This window comes from Rutilus rutilus, assembly GCF_951802725.1.
Source record: "Rutilus rutilus genome assembly, chromosome: 12".
NCBI lineage: Eukaryota > Metazoa > Chordata > Actinopteri > Cypriniformes > Leuciscidae > Rutilus > Rutilus rutilus.
Window position 1 is genome coordinate 32,768,936 of NC_140217.1, and position 26,398 is coordinate 32,795,333.

The following is a 26,398-nucleotide window of genomic DNA, read 5'->3' on the forward strand; positions in this document are numbered from 1 at the left end:
AAAAGCTCATGGCAGCTAGTTACATGATCAGATTTTTGCAGACAAGTATGTCCTTTGACAAAATGCTTCTTCTTTTTTTTTTTAAAGTTAGATGGCAAAGCACCAAGCGTAACTTTGCTTTGAAAGCTTATAAATTATGCTTAGTGCTTCAGCTGCATGAAATTCAAAAGTTACACTTGAGTAATTCATTATGGGGAATTTCCTTCATTTTGACACATGGCATTTGGTTCACAATGTGCCTACTGTTTACACGCACAACTTTTCACGCACCCATGCATTTTTTAGAGTAACGCTGTGTTATCCTAAACTGTGTGTATTTGTCGTTTCTGGTTGTGTTCAGGAGCTCGAGATGCAAGCCCGTGCTCATGGACTCGCCGTTTTACCCTCTCCCAGCCTTTATTCCTCTGACCTGGTGGCTCGAGCTATCAAACAAGAGCCCGGCATGGGGAACTGCACATCCGATTTGTACTCACACCTCCCCAGTCCTGATATATCCCGCCCCACCACTCTGGACCTCAACAGCGGCACCATCAGCTACAACGACAGCCCCACGGAGGAAGAGGAACCGGGGGTCTACGACAGCCCCAACAAGACCTCCGCCAAGCTGGACGACATGCTTATGGACAACACCCTGTCTCCAGTGGGCAGCAGTGACCCCCTGCTGTCCTCCGGCTCCCCCGTCCCATCCAACAGCAGCGACAGCAGCAGTATGGATGAACATGAAAATGGCTGTTAGCATTGCAGACAAACTTCGATGAACCAAAGTTAGACGACTAGATGTTTTTTATATAATTGCAGTACCAATGATACATTCAGGTGGTTTCCTTACAATCCAGATCATGCGTAACATTAAGAGCACTTTTAAGTACAGTACTTATCTTGTATTTCTGAATATTTAGTGTGTATATATATTTTTTTCATATATCATTTTGGAGTTTACTAGTTAAGAATGACTGATTTGATCAATTTCTTGATTTATCAAGGATTTCTACAGGATTTATCCAGGATAGCTAGAATAAAAACAGCTAAAGAGTAATTTTCAGAGTTGGCTTGATTTTGTCTACAAATGCAACTTTTTGGGGTGTACATTTTCCAAAGGTGGAGTAACCAGTAACACGTCTAGGCATGCACAGTTCAATTCAAAACATCTCTACAAGAGAAACACAGAGGTCTGATAGTGGTTAGAAGCAATCTAATTTACTACTTTCAATCGGTAGCATTAATTCATTGAATTAATTTCAACAAATGTTTGTTGATGATGAAATGAAACATGTTGGCCCGTGGTGACCATCTAATGGTCATATATGAAGTCTGTTTGCTTGTCAGATTCCTTGTTTAACCATGAGAGAGTTGTTGGAAATTTTGAACATTTTAGATCATCATTTTGAACATCTGTCACTGTCTGGTTTCAGTGCAATATGTACTTTTGCACTGCATTGTAGATTTTATCAGTCAGGCACTGTTTTTAATCAGTAATCTGTGATTATTATGTGCAATCACTTAGTGTTGGACGGCTTAGACAGTATACTAACATTATCAGTAAAATTTATGTCAAAATCCTGACTTGTGATAATGTACATGAATGACTTGCTATTGAACAGCTAAATTACAATTGTTGCCTTTTTATATTTATATCAGCTCATTGGCAGTCCTATTGCAATTAATGGAAGTCTACTACAGTTTTTTAAAGGTCAAATAAAGTCTCAAAAGTGGTGTAGTTTTATTTATGCAACAAATCATTGATGAAGACAGGAGTGAACATTTATATCAGATTATCAGATTCAAATGTAGTAGTTTTCTCAATCTCTATTTATGCATTGTTAGGTCATTTTGTTAGGTAATATCCTTAATGTATGCATTTCAATATAAAAAATATTTTTAATTGACTTGATAACACTAAAGGGGAAATGATTACTGAAAATCCTGCGTGAAGTGCTGTTTTTGTTTTTAAGGTTTATGAAGACAAAAGCAAGAGAATACCATACATTCATTGAATACCAAACCAATGGTGTCATGTTTTCCACACATATATATGGTATCTATGCTCTCAAACATAAATCTTTCTCTTCATAACAGGTCTTGTTGTTAATAAGTGCATTGTTTATTATAAACGTGCATGCATTACATCAAACACATTAGGCAGACTTACAGTTTTAATACATGATTTCATGATTAACCGAAATGTCCCTTTATCTAATATGAAATGATGGGAAAGAACCCCCTTTAACACAACAATAGAAAGATCTTCACATATCAAGTCAGCCTTCTTCTATTCACGGCCATTTACAAAAATGGCATTAACAGTAATGAAAAGCAATTGTTTTAAATGTAAAACACTTAAATGCCCATGATGTACATGATGTTTTCTGTATACAAAATAAAAAAGAAATAGAAGCTGTCATAGAATAGTACACGAGTAGAAATTGTTAAAGCTAAGAAGATCCCCATATGTAAACATTGGTGTCAGATGATCTGTGAGGGGACTTCATCGAAGTGAACCAGTGCTGAGCTCATCACACCACTTCTCATACGCTCGGAACAGAGTGTCTTCATTAGTGTCGTTGAAGATTTCTAAGAGAGGAATGAGGAAAGAATATTTACTTTTTCCAAATCATGTTACTTTAACCTTCTGGTGCTGTTCAGTCATTTTTGACTAAAATGTATACATTTTTTTACTTCATCAGAATTATACGAAACTTGGGAAAGGTTTTGGCACTTGCTGTGTGAACACACAAAAAATCATGGACATGATTTGAAAAGGTTAAATGGTCCTGAAAAAAATAGTCACACTTGTATTGTTCGCGGTCAAAAATGACTGCATTGGAAATGAATGGGAGACGAATCTGTTGGAAACGTTGGGACTGTGCAAACAAGTTCTTAATGAAAGCTAATTTTTTTGAGATATCAACCTCAAATTTGGAACATTTATGGCTTTTATTTTCTGAAAATAGCAATAAATGTAACATTTTATAACTTATTTCACTTCAGCGATAATCTGCCAAGTGTTGTCTTGTTGTCATTCAAGATTTATGACAGTTTAAGTAAGACATTTTATTTTCAGGTCCATGCTCAAAAAGTAAATAAATGGATTATATTATATAACTACTGCATACATATAATTTAATACCATAAAAAATCCCCTAAAAATATATATTAAAAAATCAATATATCAATATTTTCATTGAAATAATAAAAATAAATTCCGGTCATTTTTGACAGACATGCGAACAGAAGGTTAAACACTTTACACAATATCTTAAAAATTCCCCTTAGGTGCTTTATCTTTTCTTTTTGATAACCTCAAGTCATATCCCTGCCTGACAAGTTTCAGGTAGGGTAGGGATACATGTGAAAAAATTCATTTAGTGAATTATTCAAACTCAAAATTTGTTTATTAAAACAACGTTACAATACATGAAATTGCTTCAGCCTCTACAATAGTCTGTTTTCGACTAACACTATTTGTAATGTATTACCTGCTCTTCCGAGGCCTGTTGGTAAAGGCATTCTCACGAGTCCTCCAGAATGCTGTAATCTGTCACTTAGAGATTTCTGCACCAAATCAAAAGTGCAGTCTTGATGCCAAACCGGCAGCTCCATTCCCATCATGCAGCAGACGATCCTGAACTTCTCGTCCTCTGTGAGCAACCCCATCTCACGTGCCAAATACACCATGTACGCCATGTCAATATTCACTGCTTCACCATGGAGTAGAGCTGGTAGGACTTTCTAAAACATGGAAAAAGGGATGATTAAGTATTTATTGCTGCATTTTGCATGTGTAAAACCAAAGCCTGAAACACCCCTTAGGAAAAAGAAGTTTATTCAAGTGTGCTTTAGTATACTCTTTCAAACAAATAAGAACGTATACTTTCAGTCCACCTTTTATGAACTTCTCAGAAATATACTTAAAATAACACTTAGCCTAAGTATACTTGACTCATACTGACAGACAGGTCTAAGTATATTTGGCCTATACTTGTACTCAATCTTTTGATCAAGTATATACTTGGCTTTTAGTTGTGTTTAGTCTTTTGATTGAGTATAGCCTATTAAATACTTTTTACTTAAAGGGATAGTTCACCCAAAAATGAAAATTCTATCATTGTTTACTCACCCTCAAGTTGTTCCAAACCTGTATGAGTTTCTTTGTTCTGCTGAACACAAAGGAAGATATTTGGAAGAATGTTTGTAACCAAACAGATCTCGGTCCCCATTGACTACCATAGTATATTTTTTTCCTACTATGGAAGTCAATGGGGACCGAGATCTGTTGATTACAAACGTTCTTCCAAATATCTTCCTTTGTGTTCAGCAGAACAAAGAAACTCATACAGGTTTGGAACAACTTGAGGGTGAGTAAATGATGACAGAATTTTCATTTTTGGGTGAACTATCCCTTTAAATACCACATACTTTAACATCCTGTCTTATAAACTTACATTCTTTGAAAATATTAATTTATAAAAAATAAAATATAAAACACATGTTTTGATGGACTTGACCTACTCCATCTATGTTTTGATCCTCGTTCTGAACCGATCCGGACAAAGTCTTTCGTAAAATGCGATTTTCTCCGCTTTTTATTTAAAAATGTTGCTTCTTCTTTTTCTTTTTCTTTTTTACGAAACTTACCCATATTCAAGTGTTGATTAAAAAGGATGATTAATAAAGGATTATAAAATAATATATGAATAAATAGTAAACTGTAAGTGTGATTGTTATGTTATGTTAACTTAATGAAATCTGCACTATAAAACAACTAAACTAGTATACTAGTTTACTGAGAGTATACTTCAAAGTGTACTTTCAGTAACTAAAAAATGTGCTAGTATTTTACTAGTAAACTATCAGTATATCTACAAGTTCACTTGTAATATAGTTGCTGTACAAATGAAAAACTTAGTGTTCAACTTTTTGTGTACTCAAAGTTCACTTAAAAGTAAACTTTTATAGACTAAAAAGTGGGTCAACTTAGTCCCAAGTAGTATTGACACGCTACACCTACAAGTTATACTTCTAGTACATTGATGTTAGTATACATAAAGTATACTTCATAAAATGAACATGAAAGATACTTATTTCTTGTAAGGAACAGTCTCAGGTACTTTAATGTGGAAAAACTACATCCAATCTTAGAACGGTTTTCAGACTCTCAACATTCCTAAAGTTTTTTATCTCACAAAAGAAAATAATATTGAAAGCCTTAAGGCGAAACTGAGTAATCAAAACCTTTAATTTATAACCCCACCCAACCCTTTGAAAATAGTAGCATTTGCAGATACCATCTCTAGTTCTGGGCTGATCAGGTGACCGAAGTCGACCAGTCTGTCAAGATCATCCTCCCACAGGTTTGGAGCTAATTCTTCCAACATGGTTTCTATAGCGACACGCGTGGAAACAGAAGCAGGGTCAATGCAGTCGTCTTCTAAAACCTTAGCAGACTGGAACTTTGAGTCTAACAGGAACTGTCCCTGCGTTTCCAGAAGTTCAAACAGCCCTCTGTGCTTCATGAGAGCCATCTACAACAATATAAATATAAATGAATTAAAATCTGTTTGTCAAATACAGTTTAGGTTGGTGACTTTTCTTAAAACTAGATCAGTTCATGGCTAATTAAAAGGCAGAGCAGAGCAGTTCATTTCACATTCAAAATGCATTAAAAGTACCAAAACACATCTCTCAAATCAAGTCGTTTTTCCAAAACACCAAGGTTGTCACCCAACAAACACACTATCTCACTCATAAAAACGATGACCTAAAACACTAACAACAGGTAGAAGTATACCAATAATAATAATTACAGTATGTGCACTTACGAGTACTTACAGTGTACTTGCCTAAGAAAAGGTGGGTAATATAGGGTAACTACATGGGTTAGGTTTAGGTTCAGGCTTAGTATCTATTACCCAGTAATTATAATAACTATAATAAGTACATATTATGTACATGGGGAATAGGACTGTGCTAAAATAAAGTGCTACCAAAATTGCTGTCTTGTTCAGTTTTGTATTATGTTAGGTTTTGGTGAGGGTTGTGAGAAAACAATGCATGTAATTTGATAGAAATAGTAATTGAATGCATTTTGCGAGAATGCAATGAGCGTTTAAAAAGGTGACCTTAGTATTGAGAAACTGGTCCTAGCGATTGTAAAAACTGAAATAATAAATATAGTGAAAAACAACAAACTTTTATTGTACCTTCAGCATTTCTGCAAGACCATTAGATATGTGCCTGCGAGGAATTGTCTGTATAAACGACCGGTCCAAGAATGCAGCGACAGGTGCGATGTAGGTGCCTAGCTTATTCTTGCAGTTTGCAAAATTCACGCCCGTCTTTGCTCCGACACTAGCATCTATGTAGGACAGAAGAGTGGTGGGAACACGAATGTATGGAGTGCGCCTTCTGTAGAGGGACGCTGCGAGACCCACGATATCCAGGCAGACCCCACCGCCGATGGCAATGATGGGCTCCGTGCGCCGGTCGATACCAAACTGGTGAACTTCCTCCAGGATCTTCAGAGCCATTTCCATGGACTTGTTCTCCTCCGTCGTGGGCAGGGGCAGGATCCGGTACAGGACGTGTCTGGCCTTGAGGTAGTCGGTGACCTGAGAACCATAGAGATTGTACACTACCTCATCCATGACTATGAAGCGTTTTAAGGGCTTGGTGCTGGACCGTACGGCCTCAAGCTGCTCAGTGTCTCTGATGTGGCCCAAAAGCAGAGTGTCATTGCTGGGGTCAAGAAGGTTTTTGGTCTGAGTAACTGTATATGTGAAGGTGATGGGGGTGACCACTGTCCAGGTGGTGCCACTAGAGGAGGTGCTTTCGTAACTGCAACATATAAAGCTCATAACTCATTTTGTAGCTTGTTTTTGATTTTTAAAAAAAGATGTCAAATTGAATATATTGCACAAAAGTGGTACTACCATACTGCATTATTTCTCTTCTCAAACAAAAAAACAAAATAAAAATACAATAATTATTGCTGTAAAAAAACTTGTAAAAAGTTAATTTAACCCTTCTATTGTTTTCAGATCAAGAATATATAAACCAGTGCTGTCAAATCGATTAATCGCGATTAATCACATCTGACATACAAGTTTGTGCTTATATGTAAAAAAAGAAAAGTTGACTTAACTTAAAATTGTAAGGCAACTTGCTGCACAGATTTTTTGAGTTGACTCAACTAATAGAGTTTACTCAACTAGAGATGTTATAGTTGAGTCAACTCAACTATAGAGATGTTTTAGTTGAGTCAACTCAAAAAATCTGTGCAGCAAGTTGCCTTACAATTTTAAGTTAAGTCAACTTTTCTTTTTTTACAGTGCACACAAACACACACAGATGCGCACACACATTTATACATGTATGCAATTTATATATAAATAATATATTCATATATATACACACATATATTATATAAACAAACTTATGTTTGATGCGATTAATCAATTTGACAACGCTAATCTAAAAGTAATAACTATTTTTACATTTTAATTTGTCAAATGTTACCCATATTCGCGTAACCAGTTATGGCCTTTCACCCTTGCCCTTTCAGCATGTTGTTTGCAGATTTCTCTAAATCTGAAAAACGTTATATATTTTGTAATATCTTTCAAATATTTAGGTGTAAAAGGTTTCTCCTAAACACTGTGTAACACTACAGCACTTTTCTGTAATACTGACACAACCTGCTTTGCATAAGTAGTGGATATGCAAACAAAGGCTGTATTTGACTCCTCCTGTTTAATGGAGACTTAGTGTGAAGTAAAGAGAAATATGTATGAAGTAAAATTGAAGCTCTATCGTATGTCCATTTACTAATAGCATAACGATACAGGTGTTGTTATAAAATACTGTAGCCTACATTAAATGCTATGAAATGCCAAAAGTAATCACAAATAACCAGGAAAATAGGTCTTTAACATTATTTTTTTTACTCAGCTCTATACTTTGTTGTAAATATATAAATATTTTTAATACATAATATATTCATAATAGCCTACAATTTTAAATCAGATTAAAAAAAAAACATCCTTACCTGCACTATTCTTACAAACATTACCTGCTGTACCCTAAAAAAGAATGAATGTATCTTTTGATGTTTTCTAAGTGAGTAAAAAAAACCGGTATGTGGGTGCAGTTTCTCAGGACAGTAGGAGTTATTAGGACGTGATGAAATTCTGACCCTAATGTAAGTTGATTCAACCTTTGACTTGAATAAAACTAGTTCATTGAGAAGTTACACATAAAGCACACCTGGCAACATTTTTATAAATAAAACAGTATAAGTGTTTCTGTAAATGTTCAGAATACTTATTGATTTATACGCACATTTTAGCAGCTGAAACTCGTCCTTTCATTCCTTGCTTCACATTTTGCCCTGCTTTGCGTTTCCACGTCCCCTTCACCTGCACCAGGCTGAATACGGTTTCCTTCTGTTTGTTGAGGTTTTCCATCGTCGAAGTCTCCAAGGATGTGTGCCAAGGAACCGCTGACTGCCGAATTTCAGATGCATTAACTGTTAAAGGTTCATCAGGTGTCTCCATATTTGAAGAGTCGATATATAATGGCATGGGGTGTAACAGCAGGAATCAGGGAGGAGCTTGCTAGGACAACTTATGAAATATTCTCTCTCTCCAAAACCGTGATGTCTCACAGACAGGGGCGGACTTTACCATTAGGCAAAGGTCGGCAATTGCCTTGGGCCCCGAGCTACCTAGGGGCCCCCAAAATGCCCTATTAACTTGTGCTTAAGTTTTTTTATTTCTTTTTTTTTCTTTTTTATTATATATTTCTAAACTCCATTTGCGAAAAATGGCATCAAATCATTAGTGTCGCAGACAGGAGGGGGCTCCCCGCCTCACTACATTGGACTATTCCATTATCTCACTTACTGCGTATCTGCGAAAGTGACAAGGCTGTGCCAAAAAACTGACGGAGAAAAAGAAGTGATTGACAGACAGAGTGTACAGAGTAGTAGACAGAGTAAAAATGAAGCGAAGCTAGCTACCCAAGCGGTGCTGAAAAAAGGAGGAAGCGGGAGGAAAGCAAAAAGTCTGTAAAGGTGCGCGGCGCGAAAGAAACAACACGCAGTAACAGGAGGACTGGGAAATACACAAACAGAGCAAGACGAGTCTAAACGCGAAAATTTTAAGTTTCGAAGTTACCCAAGCGGCTCAAATAAAAGAAAAAAGTGAAAAGACGCTGATAAGTATTTGGGAACGCTGCCAAAGATGACAAACTTTTTTTACGGCTAATGTTGGGGATACAGATCAGGAACAACAACGTCCAACGCACAGAAAAATCGTGAAGCAAAGAGGACACGGAGATCGACAGACAAAACTGAGCAGTTTACTTATGAATCATGATATTTAAAAAAAAATCTCAGCTCTCAGATTCTGTCAATTCTATTACGAAATTCAAACAATAAATACCGTTTTGCCGTTTTAATGTGACGTAACATATTACTATAGCGGCACGTGAACTGATCATCTCTAGCTAATAGTAAATAAACACAAATTAACAATGTTGAAAGATACAGTATAACTTACCGAAATGTATATTCCTCATTCATAATATCGATCAATAAGTGTTTTTCAACCGCGGAAAGAGGTAAAACAGCTGGAGAACAATCGTCACATAATATTTACCTCAGGAAAGCCATTTAATTGGCTAGAAAAAAAGAGCTATAGAGAGTATTTGGCTAAATATGTTTACTATCTTACTTATTTTAACCTTAAATTATACCAGCTGATAGGGCTTTTTTTTCTTGAGAAAAAGTAAGGCCTATCTTGTGAAACGTTACCTAATATTTAGCCAAATGAGTCAATATTGAATCAAATCACAAGAATTGAATCGAAATGGTGAAATTTGTCAAGCAAAAAAAAAAAAAATACCCATAGCTTACCAGAAATTGTACCATGTAAACATTGTAACATGTTTCTGTTTAGGAGTAAAGAAGTGTATGCAGGGTATAAAGGGGACGTTTTTTCTCCTCTCTAACCTTTACTTCCCCGTAGATTAGCTTTACCTGCCTGCCTATCCACCATTCAGTCGGTACATATTTTTTTCGTTCTCTTTTAAAGATTGGATGGGGAGGGGCCCATAGCCTACCTACCTTCGCCTTGGGCCCCCGATTTGCTAAATCCGCCACTGCTCACAGACTTTGAACTTACACAACTCACGTTCGCTACGATCAGTTACATATGATGATGACCACACGTGCACCAAATGCCCCGAAGCGGTTGGATTATGAAATATTATGTCGAAACGTTATGAGAGCTAAATGGAAAGTTATGTAAATGATAAAAGTCATTTTCATGCTACATTAGATTATAGTTGATCAAAAAATAACTTATAGGCTATGTCTCACAAAAAAATACAAAACAAATAAATGGGAATTATGACTCTTTTATTTCTAATGATAAAGTCATTGGGCACCAGTATGTGTAGGTGTATTCATGGATTCCGAGGACTGTCAATATCAGTGTTCAGAGAAGGCGATGACTTTCATTTGATGATACACTCGAAGATGATGCCTTGTTTCTGTCATTGCGTAATATGCATGGAGAACGATCGTAAGGTTTACGCATCCTCTTTTTTATCCCAGTTATTAGACAGTTTTCTGGCGCACACAAAAAAATAAGAAAATTATTAATGATCTTAAATTCAACTAAAACAAGGAATAACATAAGGAAGATCAGGAAGAGACCCTGTTGAAGCCAAAAGTTAAGCAGGTTTAACAGGTTTGACTCTGTTTGATAAGCAACCACGTGCACACTTAAGCAAGGTAGTGCAGACCTCTTGACCTTTGCATTCCAAAATATCAAGTAACCCATCATGCACTTTGGAATTACTGTAGCCAATTTTCGTGTTTGCTCTTGAAGGGGGTAGATATACTAACTTTTGTAATGCTATTAGCAAATTCCATTAAGATCCTATAGTTTTATTTAGACTGTAAAAAATGATATGATCAATAAGCCATGACAAATATTTGTACATGACTTTAACTTCCTCAAAATAAGTTAAGCAGTTTTCTAGTTTTTGTAAAAGTTATACAAGATTCAACACATTTTTTCAATCTAATATAATTGAAGTTGAAATTACTTTCACAGTCCAGTTGATTGTACTTAAAAATGTAAGGCAGCAACTTACTTTAGAAATTTAAAAAAATATAAGTTGACTTGAACTTTGCTCATCCCATGTCAAGTTATCCAACATACTTTGGAACTTTGGAATTACTTTCATGCTTACTGTGTTTTTTTTCTCGTTTTTTTTTAAACAAGTCAATATATATAACCACATTCATCACATTTAACCCTGAAGCAGAAAACATGCACCGCACAATAATCTTTAGTCTCTAGAAGGAGGCAATGGCATGAGAAATACATTTTCACCTGATAGCCTACTAATATCATTATCATAGTTGAGTCTGTTTTGAGTATGTGGGTCACATCATGACTTGGTTTAATTTTCTGTGGTTGTTTTGTCAGTCTGACCTAAAACCAATATATCTGCCTGGTACAGGTCTTCTGACTTTGTTATATTTCAAGTTATATATATTTATCTTAATTTGATTCAGTGTTCCTACTTTGTTTTGGGGGTGGGGGAGGGTTATTTCCCCTCAATAGAAATCATGTTCTTTTAGTAGAAATCAAGCAGAGGAAGATATTGCGTTTTGGGACTGGGGGCCTCAGGGGAGGTCGTTATGGGCCCCATGTTTACAGTTCTCCCTTTTTTTGGGCCCCCTGTACAAAGTTCAAATAAATCAATCCCCTTCTCAATCAAAAAAAAAAAAAAAAAAACCGTAATATTTAAAGGTATAGCGGAGGATCTTTCCGAATTTTAGATAAGACCCGCCCTCTCCACTTTTTGAATAAGTTTGATTGATTCACCAGAATGATTGACAATTAGGAGGACCAATAGTATAGGTGATCCACCCGGAAGTAAAAAATCCTCCGCTATACCTTTAATATAAAGTTAATATTATTCACATGTAAAACTGATATTATTAGGCTATATTTAGTTGGCTACATCTTTGCATTTTTAACTAGATATTTTATTGCAGAGTTTCACACAGCTCATTTTATGGTAGAACCATAAACGACAAATACTCTACCCTAAGAGAGACCCTTTCTCCAGCCCTGATCAAACATGCCTGAAAAAGCTTCTGGATTAGGCTACTTGAAAATTATATGTTGTGTTAAAAATTGCATTAGGCTATATACTTTATAAGGATGGAGGTAAACTCTGCAGGACAGTGAAGCTCAAGGGCTAGAATTGCTGTACATTCTCTCACCATACGTCGTTTTTTAGAAGTATTGATCACCAATCTAAAAATAACAAATTTAATTTCTCTAAGCTTAGAGGTTTTAACAAGGGACCTGTGAATATCCTGAATAATTTTTTTTTTCTTTTTTTAAAGTGCTCAAACGGGTGGGTTTGTGGGGCGTGAAATGCGATTCACAGGGGTCAGACAGTAGCAGCCTCAAACTCAACCGTGCTCAGAAGCGCATTTACGTAGTGTGTATACACGCACACGAGAGAGAGAGAGAGCTGCTCACGGACGGAAACTGAGCCATGCACTGACTGAGAATTCGTTAACTTGTGTAAGTTTGTGACGTGATAGTTTGCATAACGTTTATGCGTGTAAGGTGGGCTTTGTGGAACGGGGAACACGGCCAACACAACTCTTCCATTTCAAACTACGAGGATTCGCTAGTATGCAGGCAGCAAAAGGTAGGAATGTTTATGTGCGTCGGGTTGTATTCCCGAGCTATTTACAGATTGCCACATGACAAGTCAAACTGCACATTTTCTGAAATAACGTCAGCTTTGTTTGTTGCAGCAGAACTAATACGTGTTTAATGTAGTCTTACAACTCTTATTGAGAATTTACACAGCTGAAAATAACTTTAAAAGCCACGAGTGGGATTCCAGTCAGGGTTAGTGTGTCACTGAGCTCGGCCAGAGGTGTCGAGTAGACAGCGTAGCCTACTGTCACACACTCTTAAAAATAAAGGTTAGAGAAGGGCAACATATATATTTTTTGTAGCGGTGCAATAGAGCAACCATTTTTGTTTCACGAAAGGAGCTTTCAGTGAACAGTTCTTTCTTAGAGGAACATTAAAAAAAATAATAATAATAAAAAAAAATAATAATCATTTTTTCGAAATAACCTTTTTCCTCTACTTTTGTAATGTTCCAGGATGTTAAGTTTCTTCATGGAACCATCAATGCCAGTAAATATTTTTTTTTTTAAAGTCGTCATGAAATCAAAATTGATCCTATTTACTTTGTCAGGCTAGGGGATATTAGTCTTGTGGTGAACAATTAATCCGTGCAAGTTAATACACAGAAAAAAATAGTTTGTCAAAATCTGAAAAGTTACTTCCGGTCTGGAATGGCGTTCCTTCTCTGATGACGTCAGTTGGACGGCTTGGGTTGAAAACGCTTTAACCACTCCCCTTAAATCGTTAGTCTGCTATGAGCCAGAGATGGAGAGGAGGAGCACTAAAGTAAAACCCTGCCCTCTATTCAATATTCTGTTTCACTTGGAAATAAGTCACAACACTGGAGAAAAGTCGTTTGCAACTTCCGGTTCACGGGGACATTAAGAGTGTAAAAGTAGGAGACTAGTGAACTTACAGCAAAACAGACAGACAACAAAAATGAAAATTCTGTCATTAATTACTCACCTTTGTGTCGTTCGAACCCGTAAGACTTTCGTTCATCTTCATCTTTTTGATGAAATCTGAGAGCTTTCTGTCCCTCCATTGACAGCTACGCAACTAAATCTTTGACGCTTCAAAAAGTTCATAAAGCGATCGTAAAACTAATCCGTATGAATCGAGAGGTTTTGTCTGAATTTTCTGAAGAGACACATACAATTGCTTTATATGATGAGCAGATTGAATTTAGGCTTTTATTCACATATAAAAATGTATCAAATCACACATCACTTGTGGTAAACGGAAGCTCAAGCATGTTTGCTTGATGTGTGAGAACCAATGAGGTTCGTTCTTGTGTGTTACGCAGCACGTTTGAGCTTCTGCAAGAACCAATGAGGTTCATTCTCGTGTGTTACGTAGCACAGTTGAGCTTTGAGCTTCTGTTTATGTGCTCTAAACAATGTTAAATTGTGAATAAAAGCCTCAGTTCAATCTGTTTATATAAAACGATCTTCAGAAGTCTCTTCAGAAAATTTGAACTAAACCGCTCAATTCACGTGGATAAGTTTTACGATCTCTTTATGAACTTTTTGAAGCGTCAAAGTCAGTTGCGTAGCTGTCAATGGAGGGACAGAAAGCTCTCAGATTTCATCCAAAAGATCTTCATTTGTGTTCCAAAGATGAACGAAAGTCTTACGGGTTTGGAACGACATGAGTATGAGTAGGCTAATTAATGACAGAATCTTCATTTTTGTGTGAACTATGTCGAGTGAAATGTGTCGAGTTTATAAGAGGTTCTATATTGTCTTTTGTCAGTGTAGACAGTGTTAGCAACAAATTACTTGCACCCAGAATTTTTGGTAACTTTGAATGATTGCAAGTAGGACAAGTGACATGGCTCAAGTGTTCAATACATTAGGATTTTTCAAAGGCTGCAAAGGTTATGTGATATGTGACCTGTATGAGTAATTACACAGTCTTGGTGTGCTATGTAACCAGTTCTCACTTCTAAATCTTAGTTTAGGCCAACTATCAGGTAGTAGGCATCAGTAATTAAGTGTTGTAGCTGGATCACGTACCTCTGTGAAAGCTCAAATATAACATTTCCATGATTATAAACATCATAACACATGTGGCCACAAAATCACATACTACTTTAATCCATCCTTTGAACATTAGTTTCAGACACTCCTGTGGAGTTTGTCGTTGAGTACCTGCTGAAGGCTAAAGAGATTGTGGAGAAGAATGCAAATATTCCAGCTGGGCTGCTTGATAATCTTCAGAAGGCCCTGGACATCGCCAGCGGATTGGATGGTTACCTAGAACAAATGAGCAGCCAGGAGAGTGAACCGTTGGCTGAGTTGTATAGGTAACCAAAACTCTTCAGATTACCAGTTCTGTGAATAGTGTGTCTTTATGGCTATACTGTTATGTTATTGTAATGTTTTATGAACTATATGTATATGCAATAAACACAAGATTGACATAGATTCACAATATTTATTTTCTGTAGGAAATCAGTTTCTCATGACTGGAACAAGGTACATGAGGATGGAAAAACCTTATTCAAGCTTCCTGTTACATGCATAACTGGACAGGTAGAAGGTATAAATCTTCAAAATACTAATCTTTTTTTTTTTTTAACTGCAAGATTTAGTCAATATTTGAATCTCCACTTTGCATACTTTGTTTGATCAGTTCATACTACCATTCAAAAAGTTTGGGTCCGTAAGTTTATTTATTTATTTTGAAAGAAATGAATCCTTTTATTCAGCAAGGATGCGTTAAATTGGTCAAAAGTGACAGTAAAGACATTTATAATGTTACAAAAAATGATATTTTGAATAAATGCTGTTCTGTTAACCTTTTTATTTATTAAAGAATCCTGAAAAAATCATCACTGTTTCCACAAAAATATCAAGCAGCTAAACCATTTTCAACTGTGATAATAATAAGACATTTTTACTTGAGCATCAAGCCAGCATTTTAGAATGATTTCTGAAGGAGGATAGCGTGGCACTGAAGACTGAAAATTCAGCTTTGCCATCACAGGAATGAATTATGCTCTAAAATATATAAATATAGTAGAAAACAGTTATTTTATATTGTTATTGTCATTAACAATACTGTTTATTGTCATTCTATAGGTCAGGTATTGAAGATGCTGGTCCACATGACCAAAGCAAAGAGGGTCCTAGAGATAGGAATGTTCACAGGATATGGGGCCTTGTCAATGGCAGAAGCCTTACCAGAAAATGGCCAACTTATTGCCTGTGAGCTCGAGCCTTACCTGAAAGACTTTGCACAACCTATATTTGACAAGTCTCCCCATGGTAAAAAGATAACTGTAAAGACTGGGCCTGCTATGGACACTCTAAAGGTTGGACACCCCGCCAGCTCTACATGCCAGCTTTAGACATGTCCTGCCCTGCAAGGAATATTTATTATTTTGTTTAAAAAATGGTCCACTGTTTTTCAGGAATTAGCTGCCACCGGAGAGCAGTTTGACATGGTTTTCATCGATGCAGACAAACATAACTACATTAACTATTACAAGTTCCTCCTGGACCACAACCTTCTGCGGATAGATGGTGTTATATGTGTAGACAACACACTGTTTAAAGGAAGAGTTTACCTCAAGGATTCAGCAGATGATATTGGAATAGCCTTGAAAGATTTTAATCAGTTTGTCACAAGTGATCCTCGAGTAGAGCAGGTATGCATGTTCTTCTCTCTAATGTTAACTTTTATTCATGTTACAAAATTGACATTTTACAATAAACAATCAGATATTTTTGTTATGTGTCTGAATTTGTCAGTTAACCATTGTTTATAGGTTATTATTCCTCTGAGAGATGGCCTGACTATAATACGAAGAGTGCCCTACACACCTCAGGCAAACACACAGGTGGAGGTATTTTTATGCCTTAATTGTTTTTAGGCTTAAATAATTGCTTTTGTACAGCTGTTGATCAAAGCAATGATGATTATCTATGCTTCATAGGGCACTGTAAACTATGACGAGGTGTTTCGAGGAGTCCAAGGCAAGCAAGTGCTGGACAGGTTACGTTTGGATGGGAAAGTGGCCTATGTGACCGGGGCCGGTCAGGGCATCGGCAGGGCCTTCGCACATGCTCTCGGAGAGGCTGGAGCCAAAGTCGCCATCATAGACATGGACAAGGGAAAGGCTGAAAATGTGGCCCATGAACTGACTTTGAAAGGTAAGTGGTTTTCGGTAATTGAAACGAAATATAAATATTTGATAAAAAAAACTTAAGGAATGTAAAAATGGGAAATGTTGCCTCTGCAACTAACTGAAATAAGTTATTTAGGTTAAAGGATTAAAATGACTAAAACTGAAAAAAATAAAATAATAATAATTGTATAAAGCTAAATAGAAATAATGAAAAAAAAACCAATAAAATGATAAAAGCATATAACAAAATTGCTAAAACTTAAACTAAAATGAATATATAAAATTCACAAAGTTTTATTTGCATGGAAAAAATAGAAATAATAATTAAATATAAAAAATACTGCTTACTATTCTTTTTATAATGTTTTCATTACTTGATTTGATCAGCAGATGGCGCCCTAGTATCATAGTTCCAATCCAAACTTGCCCTGCTGTTCAGATGGATTTTGACATCTTTTGTCTATATATATATATAAATAAATAAATAAATATATAAAATATAGTGTTTAAAACAGGGACAAACACATTTATTTCGTAATATACGAAAGTTTTGTTTGTCTTATCATTTGTTTCTTGTTTATGTATGTCGTTCCAGGCATTTTGAGCATGGCTGTGGCTGCAGACATTAGCAAACCAGAGGACGTTGAGCAGATGATTGACGACATTGTTTCAAAATGGGGCACAATTCACATCGCTTGCAACAACGCTGGCATCAACAAAAACTCTGCTAGTGAGGACACCAGTCTAGAAGAATGGGACCAAACCTTTAATGTTAACCTCAGAGGGACTTTCATGTGTTGCCAGGTACCACATCATTTATGCATTTTATTTGTCATTAATTGCAGCTGAGATAAACCATTTAGTTTAAGCTTTGCTGAAAAAGAAAATCATGGTAAAAATGCAGGATGCAATTGCTAAAGATTTCATTGACCCACAGTCAGCATCATGCTGTCACCAGAAGGGACCTAGATAAGATTAGACATGACCAAAGGTTAAACTTAGATTATTTGTGTGTTTTTTGTTTAGCCTGAAAAGGGCCCCAGGTTCAAATCTTCACCTTACATATAGTTTTTACATTTTGTCACATGGGTTGCCCCTACTTGTATTTTCCCAAACTTTTGCAGATTCTAATTGCTTTTGTATATTAGCAACAACTTTTCCATGAGTTTCTGACATTTCCTGGGAGACGGAATAAAAGCTTTGATAGGTGAACAGAGAAGTGTGAAGGAAAGTGATTTCATACCTACAGCATTAGAAGACATTAAATCCTGCTAGGCACCAGATAAATCAGAGTAAGCTGTTTTACACAAAACCGGGAGGTGATGGAGATGCCTTACGCGCATTAAAATGAACGCCCAGAGTTTTTGACACTTTTTGTCTCTCTCCTCATGCGGGGATTGTTATTCCTCTCCCTGTAGACTGTAGACGTGGAAGTCTGATTAGTGAAGGTGTCAATACTTTCCTCTGAAAGCACATTTGTCTCTTCTCTCCCTCAAATTACCGCCTCAGGCGGCCGGTCGTGTCATGCTGAAGCAAGGATACGGCAAGATAATCAACACAGCTTCCATGGCCAGTTTAATAGGTGAGTGATGATTTTTATGCCGCCATAAGCTGAGATATTACACTGTCTCTTCCCTCTGAATTTAATACTCTCATCAAACGTAGGGGTGGGGTTTTGGAAAGAGATGTTTTTGTAATACCGTATAGGTACACTTGTCCATGATTTAAGATGAGGAAAAATGGTTTAGAAATCTATTATAAAACATGTACCAAGCTATTAGAAATGTACTCTTTATATTCATGTCAGTTTCACAAGTTTTTGAAAAATACCATTATACACAAAGAAAAGTTTGTTTAAAAAATGTCATGTGGTATCAAGTAGTTAACCATCAAGTAAATTGTGTCTATATATATATTATGTATGTATGTGCGTGTAGTGAAAATGATACCATACTACTTGATAAGGTTTTCTTTTAATGAGGCCTTTTCTTCATTATGTTTTCACTTTTGTATCACCCTGGCATTTTTTACTTATACTACATCAAAATGAACTTTAAAACAGAAATTAGAAACATGCTATTCATGGAATCATCTTTAGGTACATCACCGTACAGCTTTTAACACACCAAAATGACTGAGACCAGTCAAGAAAAGCTGCTAAATTGTAATACACCTTTACAGATCTGACATAGCATTTGTGCTCAAACTGTCTGTGTTCAAACATCACTGGCCCTTTTATTGTTTGTTCAGCCGTATTGCCCCTCACAAGGCTGTTTTTGCATCATTATAAACACGACAACTGTAACGCTGTTGAAAGGCTGTAAATTGCAACTTGTTCAGCCTCGTGTAAAGGGACTTCCTGGTATGCCGCCGGTCCTGGGTGCTCCGTTTAGAGCTGCGGAATAAAAAACAGTGTTTGGTTTTTATGCAGCATGCTGTAAACGAACTTTATTTGCGACGCAGCGTAACACAATTTCTCCAACAGGTCCCTCGCTGTGCAACAGCAGCACTCCATCAACAGTATAGGCAAGTAGCCAATAAACTTGTGTACCATATGGACGCTAGTCCCAACTGTGGGTGCAATCTGTAACAAAAGGAGCATGCTGCTAAAGGAAGTGGAGAGAGAGAGAGAGAGAGAGAGAGAGGAAGGAAGGAAGGAAGGAAGGGGGAGTAGAGGGCAAGGGGAAAAAGTGATCAATTACTCACATTACATACAGTCCTTCAGGAATTTTCTTTATTGGCCTGGACATCTGTTATAATATTGTCATAATGTGTAATCAGATGGGGGCTGTTGTAGCCAAGTTGGGGAATACATCTTGAAAGTCCCATTAAAATGCACAATGACACTACCTCTGTCCATCTGGTGAAAAGCACAGTGTTTTCCCATCTCCTTTTCTCTTCTGCCGTCCCTTCGACCACTTTAAGTACATATTGGAATATTTCAAATGATCTTTTTGGATTTGTATTTTTCTGCTGTTCGGCCCATTGATGAAAGATGTATTTGACCTAACATAGAAGATAGGCGGCGTCATGCATTTACACATGAAGTGATACCTGAACAAGACTGGCTGTTAAAGGGTTACTTGACCCAAAAAATTAAATTCTGTTATCAATTCTACACCTTTGTCATTTCAAACCTATATGAGTTTCTTTCCTTTGTGGAGCACAAATAGAAATGCTTAGAAGAATGTTCACGCAGCTTTTTTTTTTCCTCCATACAGCAAAAACATATAGTGAGCAGGAGCTGTCCATCTCTAAAAAGGACAAAAGAGCACCATAAAAGTAGTTCACATGACTCATGCACTATACTTCAATTGTTTTAAAGACATACGATAGCTTAGTGTGGGGAACAGATTAGATTCACTGAAAATCTCAAAAATCTGCTGACAGCATTCCATGAAACATCTTTTTTGTGTTCCACTGTATAAAGAAATCACATAGGTTTGGACCGACATGATGGTAACAAAATGATGACCAAATTGCCTTTTTTGTACCTTTAATACTCAGGTCTTGGATGACAAATCAGGCTCTGATGACATCACATTGACCTGCAACATCTCTGAAATTTACAGATCAGAGAGGAGCCTTGTTTCTTTGCTCTTAAAATGTGAAATGAAAATCTGTATGAATGCTAAATGTGATTGAAGATATGATTCACTTTCCTCTTTATCCTCTCAAGCTGACTGCTCTTTGAAACCGCAATGTTCTTTGAAACATCAATGCCGCCCAGAGGCATAAAAAGGCCTGTTCTTTCACCGGATTTTCAGCTAGGATTAATACATGTTGGCCTTTTTGTGTGCTGATAAGACAGACCTAGTATCCTGAAGCTTATTTGTAGGCAAAGACCGGCCTCATTTTATTTTTAATAACAGTGGTATCCCTCGAAATCCAGGCCCAGCGCAACCTGACAATTGTCCGGTTAGCATTTCTCCTTTAAAACAAACGAGGGGCCAGAGAGCGCAAACCCATCTCCACAGGACTGGCCGCTGCCTTCGCACAGCTGTGCCGTATTTATCATCCCGCTCCCAACCACGGCAATTTGGCAGTGAGATCACCGGGTGACGAGGTTAACTACTAAAGTTGCATGTAACTTGGAGCCTCCCTCGTGATGATTAATCAAGCGAGCCCCTTTTTCCCTGCATCGCATGCAGCGTCGAGCATCTGTGATGGTCAAGGCAAACAAATGGCGTTTTGCCTTTGTTTCTGAAGATGATGCACACCGAACATCCCCAGTAATTAATTTTACATCGCTTCATCTGCGGGGTCCCAAAAGCTAATGAAAGTGTTTTCATGTCACATTGGAGTTCAAGACCCTCTCACTGAGTTATGAGAGGAATGAAGTAATCGGGCCTGGTATTAATCACATGTTTAGGTCATTACAGAGTATGATATGGATTGTAATGTGTGTTTAAAAGTTGGTTTATTTAATTAGTTTCAATTTATTGATGTAACACTTTTCGCAATTGCTTCAATGCTGGTTCCATTAAGTTAGCAGATGCACTCATTTTAAGTTTTTTTTTTCTTCTGGGAAAATGGACCAAAATTATTGATGGCTCATCTTGAGGTGCGCACAAATGTTTTGTCCAATAAAATGGTACCAGCAAAATAGGGTTTTCTGCTGTGACATAAACTGAAGACTAGACTATTAAAAAAAGGACAGTCCCTTTGATTATGTCCCATCTCATGCTCCTGTATAAGTGTTTTTAAAATAAAAATTCTATTAATTTTCTCCACAGACAAATAGATTTTTTATGAAATCATAAACCAGAACTCTTTATTAAAGAGGTTTTTAAAATCCCTATGGAGAAAATCAATGGGAGAAATACTTCTGGACCCAAGGCCACTGAAAAAGTGCAGTCACTATTGTCCAGTATAGTTAATACACTCGCTTCAATGTCACGATTTCATCAAATCACTTAATGTTAGAAAGAGATGAAATGACAGAAAACTGATAAAAATGTTCTTAATAATTTTTAAATGTGCTGTGTCCTTCTCAATAGTGCCGCACCCACAGAAGCAACTGTCCTATAACACATCCAAAGCTGGGGTGGTAAAGCTCACTCAAACCCTGGGCACAGAGTGGATCGACCGAGGCGTTCGAGTCAATTGCATCTCCCCGTAAGTGACCATAGACTGTGCTTTCTGGGTTAAAGGGATAGTTCAGCCAAAAATGAAAATTCTGTCATCACTTACTCATCCTCAAGTTGTTCCAAACCCGTATGAGTTTCTTTGTTCTGTTGTACACAAAAGAAGATATTTTGAAGAATGTTGGGAACCAGACAGTTGACGGTAGTCATTGACTTCCATAGTATTTTTCTTTCCTACTATGGAAGTCAATGGCTATCAACTGTTTGATTACCAACATTCTTCAAAATATCTTCTTTTGTGTACAACAGAACAAAGACACTCATACAGGTTTGGAATAACATAAGGGTGAGTAAGTGGTGACAGCATTTTCGTTTTTGGGTGAACTAACCCTTTAAGTCATAATTTCACTGGAATACATTTTTATTGCTGCTAACTTGATTATTTCCCTCTACATGCAATCTCAAGCAGAGTCACATGCTCCGGTTCTTCCCTGTATTATGTTTTCGAATGTAACACATGAATCAATGCCAACTTTTTGTGCAAACAAAAAAGGCCTTTCTCCCTTCATATGTACATTGCACCAATTAAACAGAGAGAGCAGTTTTTTGATATTTAAGTGGAAACTTAATTTGTTTTGACAGGGTCAAAAGCATTATTTTCCACAATGGGCCACACAATTGAGACTCAGTTACTAAATTACAGTGTGAAACAATGCAACCCGGCTTAATTGGATGACGTCTAGAGGGATGAGTAGAGCAAACAGTTTCTTTAATTGTTATATTCAATTAGGGATTCAAATTAGCCTCTTCAGCTGAAGTGTCAGCAAAACAATGGCAGCCTTGTTTGTATCTATTTGTCAGCGCAGTTCTTCTGAGGAAAGGAAGAAAAGAGCAAGAGGAAGCGTGCACGTGCCGCTTGAAGCCGAGCATCCCCAAGCCCCCGTGGTTCCCACAGCAAATCCGCAACACGCATGCATGTGCTCTTTATTCATTTCTGTAAAGCACCAGCTTGTTTTCTAATTTTAATTTGCGAGGAAGCAATTCCTTTCTCTCTGCCGAACTCCCACTCCTCCCTTAAATACGAGGTCTCTCAATGGAACCCTGATTTCTGTGAAGTGACGGTTGGTAAATATGCATACAGGCGGTGGGACCACAATTAGCGCGTGTGAGGTTGACTGCCACCTGATTTCATTGGCAACTTTAGCCGCGACAGTGATAAGCTGCATTATCTACAAAATTGGCTGAGGGAAAACAGTAAGCCTTTGATTGCCAGGACGGGTTCCCAGATAAAGCTGTGCTGATGAGAAATATAATTGAGATTTAAATATGCTAACCAAAGGTGTCACATGCTACTTCAGCGCCTCTGATTTAGCCGCGGTGTCGGGTTTGGTATCAAGTTGAATTGAATATATTCGGCCAGGCTTAAATAGCGTGGAAGGCTGTTGGGGATTTGGTCTGTCATTGCGTGTGTGCACAGACTGGCTGCATTTCCCGTGCGGCTGTCTCTCTGTGAAGTACGTTCGTTCCAAATTGGTGTGCATTTCCCTTAGTTAGGGACAAAAGCGTCTCTGAAGTTCAAACATAATTTCCAATTGATGTGGACAGTTGTTGATCCAGCACCTCTTTAGTTCAACTTTTAGTGCTGACTATTTCATTAGGAATGTGCTCAAATGGAATAAGGAATTATTCTCAAATAAACAAGAATAAAGGGCATTAATTGACTTTATCCTTTGAAAAATTTTCCATTCTGTACCAAATGGATTAATGGAAACAAGATATTAATTTGTTAATATATTATAACATACAATTTTATATATACTGTATATATGATAAAAAGTTTAGGATCAATAACTGTTCTTTATTTTATAATATTTGAATGTGTATAATAATAATATTTGATGTAATTTAGTCCTGAATTTTAAGCAGCCATGTTACTAGTTTTCTGTGTCACCTGATCCTTCTGAAACCATTTTAGTATGCGGATTTGGTGCTGAAGAACATTTTTTATTATTATCACAGTTAAAAAAAAAGGTTGTGCTGCTTATTTTGTGGAAACTGGATTCTAGAAAGATTAATAGAAAGTAATAATATACCACTCACTAGATAGTAAATGGGGTCAGTTTTGATTTCATGTCAGCTTGAAGACTTCTGAAGTTCAGTTAGGAGTGTGTCAATCACACTATCCATCCATCAAAGCAAAATGAACCAGTGTAAACACCATCAGAGCTGTTCTGCTCACTACTGAGGTCCTTGAAGGATAGCCAACTTCATTTTATGTCACTGTGACTGCTATAACTGAAGCAAGTGGCCCTGAAACAACACTGTCTCCCTGCCTCTCATGTCTGATCTCTCTCTTTTTTTTCTCGACAGTGGTATTGTTGACACCCCTCTCATCCATTCAGAGAGTCTGGAGCCTCTAGTTCAGCGCTGGCTGTCAGATATCCCAGCCGGACGACTGGCTCAAGTGACAGACCTCCAAGCTGCAGTGGTATTCTTGGCATCTGACGCCTCTGACTACATGACAGGGCATAACTTAGTCATAGAGGGTGGTCAGAGTCTGTGGTAGAGAAAGTTTGCCTCTCAGATTTGGTAATACACTGTTCCTAAAGGAGACTGAGTGACTAACTTGATTGTAATGATGCAGTACATTGGTGAAGGGATGTACGGTACGTTTTAAAGGATTAGTTCACCCCAAAATGAAAATTTCCTAATAATTTACTCACCCCAATGCCATCCAAGATATCCATGTCTTTCTTTCCTCAGTGAGAGAGAAATTATGTTTTTTTAGGAAAACATTTCTGGATTTTTCTTCTAACAATGGACTTCATTGGTTACCATCGTTTTTAAGTCCAAATCAATGCAGTTTCAAAAGTCTTTAAACGGGCTGTACGCGATCACAGCTGAAGAAGAGGTTGTTATCTAGCGAAACGATAGGTCAATTTCAATTTCTTTTAAGAATTTATAGACTTTTTTACCTTCAATAGTTCGGATTGAGCTGATCAACAAACGGACAGGGAACTACGTCATCACGTCGAAAGGTCACGCCGGCGCCGGCAATACTATTTGAACTACTATTCATATTCATCAGAATGTTATTCATATACTATTCATATTCATATTCACTGAATACTATTACTATATATATAATAGCAAACAATACTATTTGAACTATCCTCCTATGTACGGTCGCATTGTAAACAGTGGGGCGGTACTTCTGCCGGCGCCGGCGTGACCTTTCAATGTGATGACGTAGTTCCCTGTCCGTTTGTTGATCAGCTCAATCTGAACTATTGAAGGTAAAAAGTCTATAAATTATATATATATTTTTTAAATGACCTATCGTTTCGCTAGATAACAACCTCTTCTTCAGCTGTGATCGCGTACAGCCCGTTTAAACACTTCAAAGGCTTTTTAAACCGCATTGATTTGGACTTAAAAACGATGGTAACCAATGAAGTCCATTGTTAGAAGAAAAATCCAGAAATGTTTTCCTCAAAAAACATAATTTCTCTCCCACTGAGGAAAGAAAGACATGGATATCTTGGATGGCATTGGGGTGAGTAAATTATTAGGAAATTTTCATTTTGGGGTGAACTAATCCTTTAAGTAATCAAAGCGTCCAGCGTAAGAACTTGTATAGTGTCTCAACTGTACATTTTTTAACCAGTGCGTTTTGTACAAGGTTTTTATATTTGAACACTTTTACAATAAACACTGCTTTCCACAACATGTTTTTGTTTTCCACATTTTTCAGATAACAAATTTTATTTAGTGGCATACTTGCGGTGCGGGTCACATTTAGCGTTGCTTGGCGATATTTTGCGAGCGAAGTCCAGTCTTTCAAATAGAAATCGGGAGTTTTGCGTCTGCGTGAAAAATTCTGCAACACAGATTTTACTCGTGTTCAAGTTGGTCACGTGAATTTGCGTGCTGACCAAAGGAAAGCTCCTTGGTGTCAAAGTGATTTCTGCGTGAGCTGTGCTTCATACCTCTCTATGCTATTGACAATGAACAGTTCACCTTTTTTGGCTGCAAAATTTTGAGCGCACTTTTAGAGTTAAAGATTTGAACAAACACCTTACCCCTAATATTCAACTTCGGCGTGTAACTCATTCCATACTGGCACAAATTATGCTCAAATTGTGCAGCTTGTTGTGGGGAGGTGTGCTATTATTTTTTAAAACCTTCAGACTTACAGTTTTGTGTGGAAATTACTAAGTTTCACATTGAACTCACATTGGTCAAATATGACAGCACAACAAAAAAATGCTAAGCTACAACTACTCTCCAAATGTATTTACTGCTAAATTTGCTCCTTGATTCAGATGCATCATAAATAACATTTACGATGCATTTGAAAATGCTACGTATCCCAAAACTACTTGCTATCACACTCGTTTAGGTCTATCCTCCCATGTTCAACCTTGTGTATAACACTA

General features: G+C 37.0%; 3 protein-coding genes across 6 annotated transcripts in view; 2 read left to right on the forward strand and 1 right to left on the reverse strand.

Moving 5' to 3' along the window:
• The window catches only part of mitfa (melanocyte inducing transcription factor a), a 22,561-nt gene extending 20,840 nt beyond the window's left edge, over nt 1-1,721 (forward strand). The window contains exon 11 of one of the 2 annotated variants that reach the window (XM_084425518.1): nt 341-1,721. In XM_084425518.1, the coding sequence (XP_084281644.1) occupies nt 341-736 (396 nt within the window). In that variant the 3' untranslated portion in view covers nt 737-1,721. The remainder of the gene's footprint in view (nt 1-340) is intronic. The other variant, XM_084425517.1, reaches the window with a different exon arrangement.
• On the reverse strand, nt 1,698-10,003 carry eevs (2-epi-5-epi-valiolone synthase). Of its 2 annotated transcripts, XM_084425516.1 has the most exons (6): nt 9,914-10,003; nt 8,338-8,501; nt 6,201-6,834; nt 5,286-5,522; nt 3,477-3,729; nt 2,088-2,571 (listed from the first exon to the last, which is right to left on the reverse strand). In XM_084425516.1, the coding sequence occupies exons 1-6, from the start codon at nt 9,926-9,928 to the stop codon at nt 2,486-2,488; spliced, it is 1,389 nt and encodes a 462-aa protein (XP_084281642.1). In that variant the 5' UTR covers nt 9,929-10,003; the 3' UTR covers nt 2,088-2,485. The 2 variants fall into 2 exon arrangements, with proteins under 2 accessions (XP_084281641.1, XP_084281642.1); XM_084425515.1 differs by lacking the exon at nt 9,914-10,003 and having other exon boundaries at nt 1,698-2,571; nt 8,338-8,571.
• A 2,481-nt stretch (nt 10,004-12,484) lies between these two features.
• LOC311301562 (uncharacterized protein) lies at nt 12,485-24,789 on the forward strand. Of its 2 annotated transcripts, none has more exons than XM_084426798.1 (11): nt 12,485-12,744; nt 14,856-15,045; nt 15,190-15,281; nt 15,824-16,056; nt 16,156-16,392; nt 16,513-16,590; nt 16,681-16,897; nt 17,468-17,676; nt 18,382-18,454; nt 21,873-21,990; nt 24,330-24,789. In XM_084426798.1, the coding sequence occupies exons 1-11, from the start codon at nt 12,729-12,731 to the stop codon at nt 24,523-24,525; spliced, it is 1,659 nt and encodes a 552-aa protein (XP_084282924.1). In that variant the 5' UTR covers nt 12,485-12,728; the 3' UTR covers nt 24,526-24,789. The 2 variants fall into 2 exon arrangements, with proteins under 2 accessions (XP_084282924.1, XP_084282925.1); XM_084426799.1 differs by having other exon boundaries at nt 16,513-16,584; nt 24,330-24,661.
• The last annotated feature ends 1,609 nt before the right edge of the window (nt 24,790-26,398 follow it).